The sequence below is a fragment of the Pristis pectinata genome, chromosome 15 (genome assembly GCF_009764475.1).
Source record: "Pristis pectinata isolate sPriPec2 chromosome 15, sPriPec2.1.pri, whole genome shotgun sequence".
Lineage (NCBI taxonomy): Eukaryota > Metazoa > Chordata > Chondrichthyes > Rhinopristiformes > Pristidae > Pristis > Pristis pectinata.
Genome location: NC_067419.1, coordinates 36,747,606 through 36,762,601, shown reverse-complemented (window position 1 = coordinate 36,762,601; position 14,996 = coordinate 36,747,606). Strand labels below are relative to the sequence as shown.

Below are 14,996 nucleotides of genomic sequence, written 5' to 3'. Positions count from 1 at the left end.
ACCATCTTCTCAAAAGCAATTGTGGGTTGGCAATAAATACTGTCCTTGTCTGTGATTGTCAAATCCTGTATGTAATTTTTTTAAAATTTCCCTTCTAATAGTTGGTATACTTTTTTTTTATTGACATGCAGACTTCTATTACCCTTCACTTAAAAGTTCTAATCTAATCCATAGCCAAAAGAAACCTCATATGTATTAAGTAAAGCATTGTTCATTTAGAATTTTAAGAATAAGCACATTGAGAAGTTTTTCTGTGTGATGTAGATTCTATAAATGATCTCAATCTTGGAAAGGAGATTACCAACCATCTTGGGGGTGAAGATTGTCTTGTGGTAAGATTTTCTTGATTTGTTGAAATTTCTTGGGCACTCTTTCCATATGCATTTTATTGTGATCCAATTTTTGTATGATTGTGTAAATTTAAAACCTTTTTTCCCTTTTGAGGATTAGCAACATCTTTTTTGCATAAATAAATCACTCACTTACATTATAGTTCACAAGACCTAATGCTTTTTATTAGGTTTTTGCTATATGTTATTTCAGTGATTTTTTAACTTCATGCCAGAACAAACATTTCTGATTTAAACTAGTTTTTGAATTATGAAGTGCTAATCTTGAGTTAACATTGGTGTTTTGCCTTTTATTTTGCACCGTGCCACTAAGTAACGAATGTTGTATCTTTTCAGACTGGAAGGCAAAATGACGGGAATGCATGCACATCTTGCAATGTTTCTTGTTCTCCTGTTCCAGGCAGAAGATCCAATTCTGGTGACTCTGGTATGTACAATGGTGACAGTCTCTATTTAAAACAATAGGTTTGTTAGACCTGTGAAGCTGTAGTGGAGAACTGATTCTGGCATAGTACTGATATAGACAGGTTTAATTGCATGAGTTTTCACCCTTGATATAGAAGGTTGGATTAAAATGGGAGATCCTTCCTCCCCACCCTTTCATCCCTGCCTTATACAATTAGATGATTTACAAACAACAGTAGTCCAAGCTATTACACAAATAATGTGAAGATGTAGGAGGGCAGAGTGTCCCGGGACCATATCACAACAAGCATAATTGGGACATATACAGAGAAATAGGAGATTCTGCAGATGCTGAAATCTGGAGCAACACATGCAAAATGCTGGTGGAACTCAGCAATCAGGAAGCATCTATTGGAGGGAAATAAACAGTCGATGTTTCAGGTCCAGACCCAAAACGTTGACTGTTTATTTCCCTCCCTGGATGCTGCCTGACCTGCTGAGTTCCTCAGGGATAATTGGGAAGAATGTTGGCAGAGAATTTTAACAAAGGATCTTACAAAATGATGAGTTAAATATAAAGTGTGATGCGCATACATAGTACCATATACAATTATTTGACATATTTACTACAGGTCAGGTTCTGATTCTCACAAATATAAATCCCACAATTTCAAAGCAGCTATACAAAGTCTAGCTCAAAACTTCATTGAGGAAAAATCCAGATGAAATTTTAACCTTGCATTTTCAGTTATTTGGGAATTGGGGAAGGAGGTGGTTGGGGAAAGAAGATTTGTAGATTTCTTCTATCTTTCATGAAAAAGTGCTTCAAATTACATCCTAAAGAGCCCACCTGTAATTTAAGATCACTTCCTCATATCAGAGGAAGTAGCTTTGTCTATCCATCTAATCCAATTTGCCTTCACTTCAGAAGCACCTCAATTAGATTGACCCCCAAGGGAAAAGAAAACAAGTTTATAACACCTGTCTTCGTGAATTATACTATGTCTTAAAAGTATCAAATTAAGTCAATTTTTGAGCACCTTCTTCACAGCAAACTTCTCTTTCCTAAAGTTTGAAGATAAAATAGCATTATAACATTTAACAATAGTTGACAATTAATTTCTTTGGTGTTCCATTGCTCTTGAATTAAAAGCCAACATTCTATTGAAATTTTTTAGATCACTTTTTTATCTCTGAAGCACAGAACTGTTATTTTCTTTACATGTGGGTTGGAGGTTCTATTGCAATGGGTGCATCAAAAGAGCATGTCCTTTTTTAAGGCTGGGAAATCACACTACAGTAAATTAACAAGACCAAGTTGTTTGAAATATATTAATTGACTGGGTCAATGCAATCCCCTATGCCTGGCTACGAATAGCTACATTTGGTACTCTAAGTAAGGTATACCAAGTGCTATATTTAGCATAAAATGCTGGAAACACTGAGCAGGTCATCCAGCATCTGTGGAAAGAGAAACAGAGTTAATGTTTTGGCTGAAGGACCTTTCTTGGAACTGGGAAGGAGAAAAATTAAGTTAGTGTTTAAGCTGCTAGTAAGGTGGTGTAGGGAGGGAAGGGACAAATAATATCTCTTATTGGCTTAAAACCAGGCTTATGGGAATAAGCTGCTGATAGAGCCATCTGGTTGATGGGTTAATGGGAACAGTGTAAGAGAGGGAACACCCCCACTGCCCCCATCCACCAAATGGCTTCGACAGTTTATCCCCACAGCAACCCTGGCCTCAACCCCATCAGATATAATCTCTTTGGTCTGGCCACCCACTTCCTACATTCCCTGCAACTTAATACTACTTTTTTTCTGCCGTTGCAGTTCTGACAAAGAGTATTAGTTCTGAAATGTTAACTCTGTTTCACTTTCCACTGATGCTACCTGAACTGGTGAATCAATATTCAATGTAACTGTTTTTATTTCAGATTTCCAGCATCTGCGGGTTTTGATCTTTCACTATTCTTCACATATTGGCTTGGGTTTAGGTTCATATTTTTATTGGTCCCAGAAATGCAAGCCTGTTTTGAAAGCTGCCATCCTATGTCAGACAGCCCTTTTGCTCACTTTATCAACAGTATACTTCTGAAGATTAACATGGAAACCCAAGGAAAATCAAATGAAGTATCTGACACATTGAGTCAAGTCGCTAGGAGAGAGCAGAGTTAGCCACTCAAAATCGCTTCTTCTTCTGATTACAGGCTGCTTCCTGTTTAATTACTTCTGGCATGTATAACTTAAATGCCAGTGCCTTTCGATACAAAGAATTCTGTTACGCAAAGCTGTATGTTCTTATCAAAATGTTGCTTCCTGAATTCAAAAAAATAGTTTTGAAATGCTTAGCAATTTGTAAATTTGAGCACTGAGAGAAATATTATATCAAACTTAAGATTACATTTTATTCTATGCATATGTTCTTTCAGGGACACTTTTTGACATTCGTTTTTTTAAAAAGAAAATCGGTGTTTGATCTCGCCTGTAATCTGCACTTGCAAACCTTGATTCAGGCAGAAGGAATATCGAAAGCTTATACTCTGTCTAATTCTGTAGAACTATCTATCTTGGAAACTGGAGCAATATGGCTTTCATATTGACTGTGTTCGACTTATTCTGGTGTTGCCCTTTGCGGCATAACTTACGATGTTATATTTAATCAGAAAACTGAGACATCCAACAGTAGCAATATAAAGCTAATGTCTGAAATTTGTTTTTAGATAATGAAATTTCGTCTGATGAGCAGTTTTACAATAGATGTCGAAAACGACATCGATCAGATAGCATTTCCCTCCATTGGGATGATCTGTCTTTGTGTCTGATAAGCAAACTTCGTCGTGAACATGGAAACAGCGAATCATCAGATTCTCCAAGTCATCTGGTTCGTAAAACTACTTAAGATGTTTGAAATTTGGGTATTCAAGCTGCAGTTTTAGGATGAACTTTACTTTCCCAAAGGAAAATTTGTAAGCATATATCTGATTTTGTACCTAAATGATGTAGTTAATATTGTTCCTAAATTGGTAGGATACAGGGGGGAGAAAGTAGATATGAAAAATTATTGAAGGGACAACATGTTACAGATGTTTGAAATCAGAATCATTTAGCAGAGATTAAGAAAACATATACCATTTATGAAGAGGATGGATATTCTAATTCTCCATCAAACAAAAATTTAAAGAAGGGTTTGCATTCAAAATATTAGTTTCCACTGATAACCATATCAGGCACTTTATTTATACCCAGGAGAGTTGTGTGTATTTAAAAAAAAATGCTGTTTATTTTTGGTTATAGAACAGCATGTTTTCGTTTCATTATGTGTTAGCTAGTAATATTTTTCCTCAGAATTCTTAGTTGTCTTTTAGAATAAGGTGTTTTCTTTTCAAAATTATTTCAATTGAGCAATGCATAATTGGTGCCATTTAGAATACAGAAATTTTCCCTGGTGTATGGTCTACTCGAAATCTGAGCAATAGCGAATGCTTGAAATGATTCAGTTAGTTCATCCATTAGTAATGTAACTTTTGCCCATGGATTCCAAGATGGGAAAATATGTCATTAAAGAATCTTTGTATTGTACGCCAAAGGTGTACTTGTGTTGTATTTATAATACAGGTGTGCCGTATTTATAATGCAGGTCTGTGTATACTTTTGCAGATCTTTGCATACTTAATGGTGAATATTTTGTTTTAAGTTGCATCAGTTGAATGTTGAAATTAAGCTTTCTTTTTCTATTCATTACTATCACACTTGATGTTTCTGTGAACCTCCTTAAGGCTATATAGAAGGTGCTCTTGTAACAATGCTTCACTAGTACTTTGTTGTTTGAAGAGGTGCCCCAACATTACAACAGCAAGGCTTGTGCTTTGAAACTTAATGTTTGCCTACTTTTATCATTAATGCTCCTGATTAAGAGCAGTATTAAATGAAGAACAGGAAGTGGTATAAAACACAAGATTCTCTGTCTCCCATAAACAAGAATGAGAATTATTGAGGATGATTGAAATGATTTATTTTATTTAAACATCATTCCTCAATGAAACAATGTTTTAAATGTGGTTATGCACTAGTAGTCAGAATTAGAGGAGCACCAGTATCTTGGGGTAATAGGGTGGGAGGAATTTTAGTAGGTCACCAGGTTTTACTAGGTCAGCAACTTGGAGGGATTTATAATTGAGAGTTAAAAGTAAAGGCATTGATAACACTCAATGCACTCAGCAAGCTCAAGGATGATGGATGAATGGGAACTGGTGTAAGCTAGGACATAGATAGAAATAATAGGACATTGGAAGGGTTTGAGCAGCATGCGTGCTGAGGCAGGGCAGTGATGTTGCAGAGTGGAATTGGGCAGTCTTAGTGACAGCTTGGATGCAAAGGTCAGTTCTGGATCAGAGGTGATGTATGGTTGCATATAGTCTGATCGCTTAGGAAGGCTGGAGTTGGTGACTGGAGTTTGCAGTGATGAGCAAATATTGGTCCAGCATTCCATGTGTTTATTTGGAGGAAGATTATCAGTACTAAATGTCAGGCAGATTGTGGCAACTTAGATACAGTGAAGGGGTCAAGTGAGATAGGTGGTGAGTTAGGGCTACTGCCATTAGTGCCCATGTAGAAACTGTTTTTCGATGATTTTGGTGAAGGGCATCATGTACTTAAGGCATTGTTGAGAAACTAAGATAAAGAGTCATACGGATCAGATATAGGTCTTCAGCCCACCGCGTCTATGCCGACATTTTTTCCCATATACACCAATTCCATTTGCCTGCATTAGGGCCGTATTCTATGCCTTGCCTATTTAAGTGTCTGTCCAAATGCCTCTTAAATACAGTGATTGTATCTGTCTCCCACCTCCTCTGGTAATGCATTCCAGAAATAAAATGCTCTGTGTTTTTTTAAAAAAAATCTAATCCCCTTTAAAATTCCTTCACTCATCTTAAACCTGTGCCCTCTTGTTTTTGAGACCCCACCAAGGGTAAAAGATTTGGTCTATGTATCCTATCTATACCTCATAATGTTAGACATCAAAGCAATAATTGAGGGAATGACCTATTGCAATAATTCTTTGGCTTTACCTGAACAAATGAGGGTGGAATGAGATCATCAGCCCTTACAGTGGTGAAGTCTACAAGGAACATGCTGAGATCAGCCAAGTCTAAATAGAGTCATAGTTATAGAGCACAGAAACGGGCGCTTAGGCCCAACTTGTCCCTGCTGACCAAGATGCCTACCTGAGCTAGTCCCATTTGCTCACATTTGACCCGTCCCTTCTATAAACTTCCCTCTTCAGGTACCTAAGTGTCTTTGAAACATTGTAATTATACATTTCTCTACCACCACCTCTGGCAGTTTGTTCCATATACCTTCCACCCTCAGTGTGGAAAACTTTCCCTTTCAGGTCCCCTTTAAATCTTTCCCCTCTTGCCTTAAACCTATTGCTTCTGGTTTTAAACTCTCCTGCCTTGGGGGTGGTGGGGGGAAAGACTGTGTCCATCCACCTTATCTATGCCCTCATGATTTCAAAAACCTCTATAGTGCCACTCCTCAGACTCCTAAGCTCCAGGGAAAACAGCCCCAGCTTATCCCACCTCTCCTTATAACTCTTTAACGTTCCAGTCCTGACAACATAATGACATCCAACTTAATGATATCCATCCTATAGCTGGGCAACCAGAAATGTACACAATACTTTGAGTGCAGTCTTGGCAAATTCAGGATCTGGACAGGTTGAGATGAATAAAGGAAAAGGGAATTTATCATTAAACAAATAGGCATATGGTTTAGTGGTTGAATGGGCAGGATTCCTCTGGATAGGGTACCGTAATTGGTTTACCTGGTTTTCTCTCCATGTGACCATTGAGGCCTCCCATTCCTGCCACGAAGATATGTACATGTTTGAAAGTAAAATGGAAATAGGATTGATTTAAGTTTTGATGCCTTTGTTTTAAATTTGTATCCAGATTTATATGTGAAAAATGGGCTTTTGTGTAACGTTTTTATTTTAGAACAGAAATGAGAAAATTGAGCTGTACAATTCCTCAATGTCAGTGAAAAGAGTGGTTTTCTTGCCCCTGGGAATTGAAAATTCCCACGTATTTGCCCCCAGAAAGCCCAAACTTACTTTATATAACTTCTGATAACATTTAAAAATTATTTTATTATTGGAACCATAATTTTACTGTAAATAAAGCCTTGTATGCATGAAAATACTTTGTATGATTCAAAATGAACTATCAGAATTTAAGTATTAAATAAAAGTTGGGTGAATCAATGGAATTTGATGCAGATTTTTAATTTGCTGAGGAGGACTTTTATTTAAAATTGAGGAATAATGTAAATTGCATGGAGATCAAATGCATTAAATAAATAGTAATAATTTTGGATTTCACTTGAAACAAAGCCCAACACTTAATACTGTACAAATGCATGTGTATGAGAGATTTATATTCTTGATATGGACACTAGCTTGTATACTTTTGTTGCAGGACTTTAATTTTGCTACAGAAGGGGAAGACTCCAGTGATAAGTTCAGCGTTGAGTTTGAGGTTGAGTCAATACATTCTGAAGAATATAGCAATTTCAGTGAAGATTCACAAGACCCAAGTGATGAAGAGGCAAGCTTCAAACAATACTTTTGTCGATTTCGAAGAGCACAGAAAATGAAAGATACTCATGGTAGATTTCTTGCAGGTTTATGAAGTTGCCATTTATGAAGCTGCTGACAGTGATGAAGGCACCTTTATTGAAGAAATTGATCCAGAATTGTCTGTAGCTGTAAGTTTCAGTGTGACATAAGTTTTGGGGTGTGTGGTGTGGGTACATTACAGCACTTTTTCCCCTACATTGACCACTGTACAAAATGACCTTTTTCCCACATCCACCTATCTTTATTGCATTATTTTTGTTTTGAAAGCCTCTGCAGAATATAGTAAGTTTCTTAAAACTGAGTTTGCGTACTGCTGAGATACCAGTGAAATTTGATCACCACTGTGGAATGAGTTATGGCAATCGAGGGTTAACTTTTTTCTCCAAAGTTAGTAGGTTTTCTTTTGGAACTGAACAAGTGAGCAGGACACATCCTCCATTTTAGATAGACATTTTGTTTCTAATCCTGTTAGTCACACAGCAGTAATCCAGTGATCTACATTCTTTAAAATGGGGAAGAGTAGAGAGTTGCAATGGTAGCCTGCTTTTCCCATAGCAGTGTGAAACAGCAGCTCATCAATTATGCATGTTACCCATATTCATGTAATACTTATCTCTGATACTAGCCTTACAGCAGTAAAATTCCATTACAGGATTATTGGAAATGTTCCCAATGTGAAGAGCTGAATCCTCCGCTACCACGATTCTGTCACCGATGCTGGTCACTTCGCCAAGATTGGCTTCCAGATGAACCTAAACTTAAACGGTGCGACACAATGGAGAATGAAGGTATAGATGTTCCTGATTGCAAGAAATCATTGCTCGAGTCAAAGGAATCAAACTGTTCAGATTTGATCAGTGAAACTTCTCACTGCTCAGAATCACAAGAAACTGAATGCTCACAACCATCTACATCTGGAAGCTTCACCTGTTGCAGCCAGGAAACTGAAAAGGAAAATGCTGACAAGGGAGACAAAGGAGAGCTCAATAATGTGGGACCTCTTGAAGCTTGTGTTATATGTCAGACACGACCAAAGAATGGTTGTATTGTTCATGGTAGGACTGGCCATCTTCTTGCATGTTACGCATGTGCAAAGAAACTGAAGAAGAGAAACAAACCATGTCCACTGTGCAGAGAGCCAATCCAAATGGTTGTATTGACCTATTTTAGTTAAATCTATTTATAATTGGTGTGGTTTAACTTTGCATAAGTCACACTGCTTTGCAGAAAATTTGAGTGAACTACTACTAAAGTTGTGTACCATATATTGTCATGATTTCCCACTATTACCATTGGTCTGATGGGAAAACTTAGTCCATTGGTGCTGCCAGATATAACCAAGCCATAATGAGGTCCATGCTTAAGAATGCATTTGATTTTTAAAGTAAATTTACAATGAATTGGTCTTGGTTAATTATCATTTCCAGGAAAGGTGATCCTGTTGAGGATAATAAGAAAGAACATTTTTGCTCTCTATTTAATTGGATTAAACACATTAAGAGTTCCAGTTTTAGTTTATTTTTCTCATTATCTACAAATTTATTGTGTTTCGCTCAGTTAAAATAAATTCTTTATAGAAATGTTACAATCATCACTTTTATTAACTAGCTCAATCCAAAATAATAGCACAAGAACACACCCAAGTCCCCTGGTAAGATGTTCCATTCAGCTTATACGCATGTATGGGAAAAATTTTTTTGAACTTCTATTTGTGTAGCCTCTTTCACACACCAAAACACTTCATTTATCAGTAAGGTATTTTTGGGACTTAACTACCGTTAAAAGGGAAATATTTATTGAGTGTTGATGTAGCAATTTTTGGTTAAAAAAGAAAGAGATTTCCAACAGCATTTAGTCTGTTTATAATTCACTGGAAAAAGGCATCTCTGAAAAGTCTCATTCCTTTTTTGTTTATTCCACTGAATGGCACTACAACCTAAAAATCGCCTCAAACTAATAACATTTCAAGTGATGTTGGTAGAATTGTATAATGATTCTAACTGTGCAAAGACTGTAGGAATTGGATGACACCCATAGGTTGTGATTAATTAGCTTGGATCACTATTACTATGAATAGATTATTTTACAACCTTATTGCTAAATGTGACATTACCTCTGAAAATTATCAAGTGTAGAAAAATAGTTGTCTTATTAGTTGAATACTACATACGGCTGTGTACATTTTTAGAAATATAGGAAACTTGCATGTAATTTACAGAAATAGCACTACCTTTCACAAAGTGATAAATTTATAATTTCAATGTCACAAAACGATTCAGTTGAATTACAATACAATTACAAATAAGTTCTCCAAACAATAATATGGTCATGGGTTTACTTATGCCTATTCCTCAGACATTTGGTCCATTGAAGATTATTTATTTATAAGGGCTGTTTAAAAATTGAAATATTTACTAAATGACTGATTAATCAGATATTTTCACTTCTTAAATTGCTGGAACTACACAGCAAGTAGGGGACAATCTCTGAAGGAAGTAATAGTTAACATTTTGCATTGACAATCTTTCATAGGTGAATTCACGTCTTTGAAAAACCTAATGTGCTACAGTGTTGGACTAAAGTTCTTTGAAACAAATGGCTGTCCTATTTGCAATAACCTTGCAAGACCATCAGCCTGAAATATTAACAGAAATGATTTGCATTACAGAACTCCTATGTTACAGAGATTTGTTTTACCATTCACATTTAGCAATATGGTAGTTATGGCAAGTTGGAGGAACCTGAATTGGAAATGCACTGCTGTTAACTAATCTTGATCTGAAAAAAGGAGAGGGGAAATTATAAGAACAAGAAAAGCCCAGGAAGGAAAAAAACACTTCAAAACACGGAAAGGAAGAAGAATGAGTTTTAAATTCATATAAAGATTGACTTTCTCCAAGATATCTTTAAGTAATACTGGCATTCTGCTAAACTACAAATTTTACAGATCTTAATTGTAAGCAATTAGGCTTTTGAGTTTTGGCTCCACTTCTGGTTTTTTTGGGCTATTTTTTGTAAATTGGCAAGTTGTGTCCATATCAAAAATCTAAAAAGCTGGGTAGTGGCTAAAAGAGTGATTTGGAAACTCTGTGTAATTGACTCTAGTGTACACACTGTTCAGAAGAGCCACCACCTTGGAAGGAAGGTGAAATTATGAGCAACCTGGTTATTCCACTTCTGTCTGTGGGTAGAGATGGAGCAATTGATGCTGTATCTTATGCAGCACATCCATATTTTTTTTAAAAAGGCTTGTATTTCAAGAGCTGTAGAATCTGCCTCAAATCCTGTATCACACAGACAATATGGATTGAAAAATCAAAGAATACCTAATATTACATGCGTGTCCTTGTAAATTGAGGCTACGTTGTAATTATCAGATAATCAAATAATTGTGGAGGCCAGCAAACAAAACAAAGCATAAACATAACAATGCTTCTAGTACAGTGCATTTACTGTTGCAGGTGCAGAAAGTCAACATGTTTAGATAATTTGCATCTCTTTGGAAGGAATGCCAACCAATTTACTTCCTGGTATATAGTCTCTGAATTAGAGGCTTCTGTTGTTGACTGTTGCAAAGCCCATGTAGTATTAAAAGGGAATATTGCATGTGTTGGCATTTTAGACTTGAGGTGGAAGAAAATTGCAATAAGGGGAGTGAGAGCTCTTTTGCTATTTTCTCCCATCCTCAGCTGAAGACACAATAATTAATTCCAAGTTTGAAAATTTTCCAGTTTTCAGCTAGAAGCATCTATAGTAATGACTAATCCAGCTATAATGTAACCAACTTCAACTATCTCTTTTGGCCTATTATACAAGGAAGAGCTTAGATCCATGTTTACTATAACCGTTTGTTAAAATAAAGTAGATTGGATGCATAAAAGTAAGAGAGTGTTAATGAACCATTGCAATCCAAAACAGCTTGGTAAAAGTAGCTTCTGTATTTTTCTTAAGACTACTTTGACAAAAAGTTTAATAATTTTCTTTGTTGAGCAGTTACCTCTCCAATTTTTCTTCTCCTAGTGGAACTGCTTTACAGCTATGGTCAAGGTGAAATTTCCACAAGTGAATTTAAAACAAAAATGGTGATCTTTTCTAGAAAAGGTTTGGTTATTGAATGTCTAGAATGCAATTTAATATTTTAAAATATAACTTCTTCCAAAATAAACATAGGTTAAATATGTTGGAGTGTCAAAATGTATTAATAAGATAATTTATATTCTAGAAATGTGCTCATTGTTGTATAATTTGTGTGGGTTTAGAAAATACAAAGTTTCTACACTGTTTAAAATATTAATATAAAACATACCAATTGAATATAGGTTGTCTTGCCTTTGTAAAAATAAAGATGCTATTTAATTTAAAAACAGTTTATTTTCTTTGTAGTTGATTGAATAAATTGATTTAGAGGAAAATTGATTGGTTGTTTATCCTACTTGTAAATCACTGAAATGTTTATTTCCGGATGGAGCCTTCTGCATGATGTGCCTTGTTTGTGAATGAGGGACAGAAAGCAAATAATGTTTTCTTTTAAACTGCAGGGCAGTGTGCAGTGGTATCACCAAGAGATTTGTACACTTATTGATTTTAATCAGGACTTTAGTGCACTGGCCATTATTTCAAAGTTGGCAGGTGACACAAAATTGGTAAATTGTAAACAGTAAAAAGGGGTAGTAACAGACTTTGCAGGACATGCACGGTGCCAGCACTGGCAAACATAGAGAGTGAAATGTTGGTAGAGAAATGGCAAACAATATGATCTCCAGTGCAACTATTTAAGGGGGTGTCAGGAAGACCTGGTCGTGCACAAATAAAAGACTTGTCCAAAGACACTCATGGTTGGTTCACTTAATATTGAAAGGGTTAAGGAAATTTGAGGAAAGGTTAAGGAAACCAATGTGATTCAGTACAGCCACATCTGCAGTAAGTGTCTCCAGGTCAAGGAACTTAAGCTTATATCAAAAGTTACCTGAACAATTTGTTTCTAAAGGTAATCACATCCCTTGGATCAAGCACTGCAGAATTAGTTGGTCAAAATTCAGGAGGGTGCAATGGCAAGTGAAGTTGGCATGGAGTTCCCAGAGGTAATGTTGGAGGAGCCTCAGCCTTGCACTTGTCCAACAGGTATGAAATTATTGTTACCTATATTTCCAGTGGATGATAAAAGTATCTGAACTTTTCCTTTGGCCATAAGCGCAATGCCTCACAAAAAGGTCAGTAAATCTATTACAGAACATTACTATCCTCAATTCATTGTAACTCATGAAATTACTATCATGTGAAGTATAAATCCTCGCAAACTAAGTATTAGCCTTTGCTCCTGCTTACCTTGTAGTAAAGGTTCTTTACCATTTGAAAGAAGCACATTGCTTTTTTACTAGTTCTTTGTTATTCATGTAAACCAACACCCCCACATTTTTTTTCTGGACACCAACACTTCCACAAATGAAGAGAGGAAGGAAGACTGGAAGTTGAGTTACTGGGTAGTAGAGCTTGGTAATTAATTATGTCAGTCCCCTCTGCCAACAAGTGGTGCTGGGAAGATTGTAGACCATATGAGGACAGATACAGTGGCGTACTACAGATTTCATTACTAGATTATGAAAGACCTGAGCACACATTCAACTCCCACCAATTTAATGACCCACACCCAGAAAATAAAACAAAAGAAGGATACTTAGTACAGTGTAGAGAACAGAGCAGCCCAAGGACTGAGTTTCTGAAGCTACAATGATGTTTTATTGAAACATTGTGTGACTGAATGTCATTCTAGTGGATTGAAAGTGGAAGTCCAGATGGAGGTCAGGGACTCCAGGGTTAAACTTGTTTGAAGAACAGAAATCCTATCACCTAATCCATTTTTAATTTAAAAAGGCTTCAGCTATATCCTGTATTTCTTTACAGCATGTAGCATTTGTGATGTGGAGTGGGTCTGCCTGAGCGAGGAGACATGGGAAATCAGTGGATGACAATAAATTCTGCTCATTCCACATCATACTAATGAATACATTTCAGAAAACCTATGACCTCTCTGTTGATTTTTCTTTCTACCTATACCTCCCCTTGATTCTTAATCTGCTTCCAATATTAAAATGTCTGTTTATCTTTTCAGCTAAAAATAACCTATTTATTTTCTTTTCTTAAGTTGAAGACCAACAGTTAGAGCAGGTGTTTTCATTTCCACAATTCCAGTACTTCCCAGTATTTGTGGGTTTTTTTCTATGATTGCAAATCTAGTTTCGGCCTTAGGTTATTTTGTTTTCAGCTACTTGCCTCTGTGCTTTTTGAATATTGAAGTATGTAAGGTAAGTTGAAAAATGAAAATGTGGAATTAAAACACAAATATGAGGTTGTTACGATTTTCCAAATTTAGATACTGTATTGGTGTTGACTGTTTGTTTCCACAGCTTTATGTGGGTTGAGTGTACAACCACCCCACACCACTTGGCCCAGGAAAATAATTAGTCTGGAGCCTCTCGCTCCTGTCCATTCTCTCCATGCACTCCAGATGGCATCAGATTGAATGGTATCATTGAACATGAAAGTAGAATGGGATTCTAGAAAGCTTGGAAGACTTAAATTCAACTGTCGTTTTAGACAACACATCAAAAATACAATGAGCATAAAAATGGCACATTTTTCAAAGTGAGAAACACAAGATGAGCTGTGACCTTTTTTATATTCATAGCTAATTTAATTTCTTACACCTGGGTTTGAAATTAAAATAGAAGGCACTAGAAATACTCACCTGGGCAGTCAGTGTCTGTGGAGGGAGAAACAGGTCAAGAACTTTTCATCAGTACAGTTGCTTTGCCTTGCTAATTTCACACAAGCAATACAATGTGGAAATCCAGACATAGTCGTCACCAGTTCCCAGCTGAACAGCTCTCTGTAACAGGACCCCTGTGGAGTTCAGTACAGAAGCAGCAATTTAACCAAAATGCCTTACATTTACAATCTGGAATTGCCAGGTAATAGGAAGCTCAGCTGCTTTTTGCCCCCTGGTTTGAATGGAAGGAAGCTGCTGCAACAGTCTGAGGAATTTTTAAAACTCATTTCAAAAAGATCCTTAGCATTAACATACTTGTTTTAATCCTTCTGAAAATATATCCAATGGATTGTTTAGGTTTTTAGTATATTAAGTTACCTAGCAGTCTTTAGTAATCTTAAACTGGTTTAGTATTTTAGCTTTTTTGTTTTCTGAGTATCCTATTAAGTCTGTAACATTGAAGTATTTTTGTGTATTTGTTTTTAAATTGTGAGGGCTTATAAAGATCTCAAGCAGTCATAAGCACTCAGAATGCTTTCATACCCTTTACAGTTCTGACTGGGTCATATATGAGTTTTTTTTTCTCTTATTTGCAGGTGGGGTTCAACTTTGTCCCCTTTCCTCCACAGCCTCCTATATCCCCAATCCTGGGATCACAGGCCACATAGCCGTTTCCATCTGCGAAAATCACGAGCTCTAACTTATTTTGTAGGTTGGTGGTGATTCAGACACATGATAGCTGACCACAACCTCCAAATTACTGAATGGATATTCTTTTTAAAAAGTAACTGCATTCACAGTCCAAATTGCTTCATTCTTTGTATTCCCTCAT

At 36.3% G+C, this 14,996-nt stretch overlaps 1 protein-coding gene across 1 annotated transcript in view; it reads left to right on the top strand.

Annotated features, from left to right (window-relative positions):
* The window catches only part of LOC127578291 (E3 ubiquitin-protein ligase Mdm2-like), a 39,014-nt gene extending 27,259 nt beyond the window's left edge, over positions 1 to 11,755 (top strand). Inside the window, 6 exon segments of the mRNA XM_052030138.1 lie at positions 265 to 332; positions 687 to 777; positions 3,476 to 3,636; positions 7,238 to 7,366; positions 7,443 to 7,526; positions 8,051 to 11,755. Of these exon segments, the coding sequence (XP_051886098.1) occupies positions 265 to 332; positions 687 to 777; positions 3,476 to 3,636; positions 7,238 to 7,366; positions 7,443 to 7,526; positions 8,051 to 8,572 (1,055 nt within the window). The 3' untranslated portion in view covers positions 8,573 to 11,755.
* Positions 11,756 to 14,996: the final 3,241 nt, after the last annotated feature.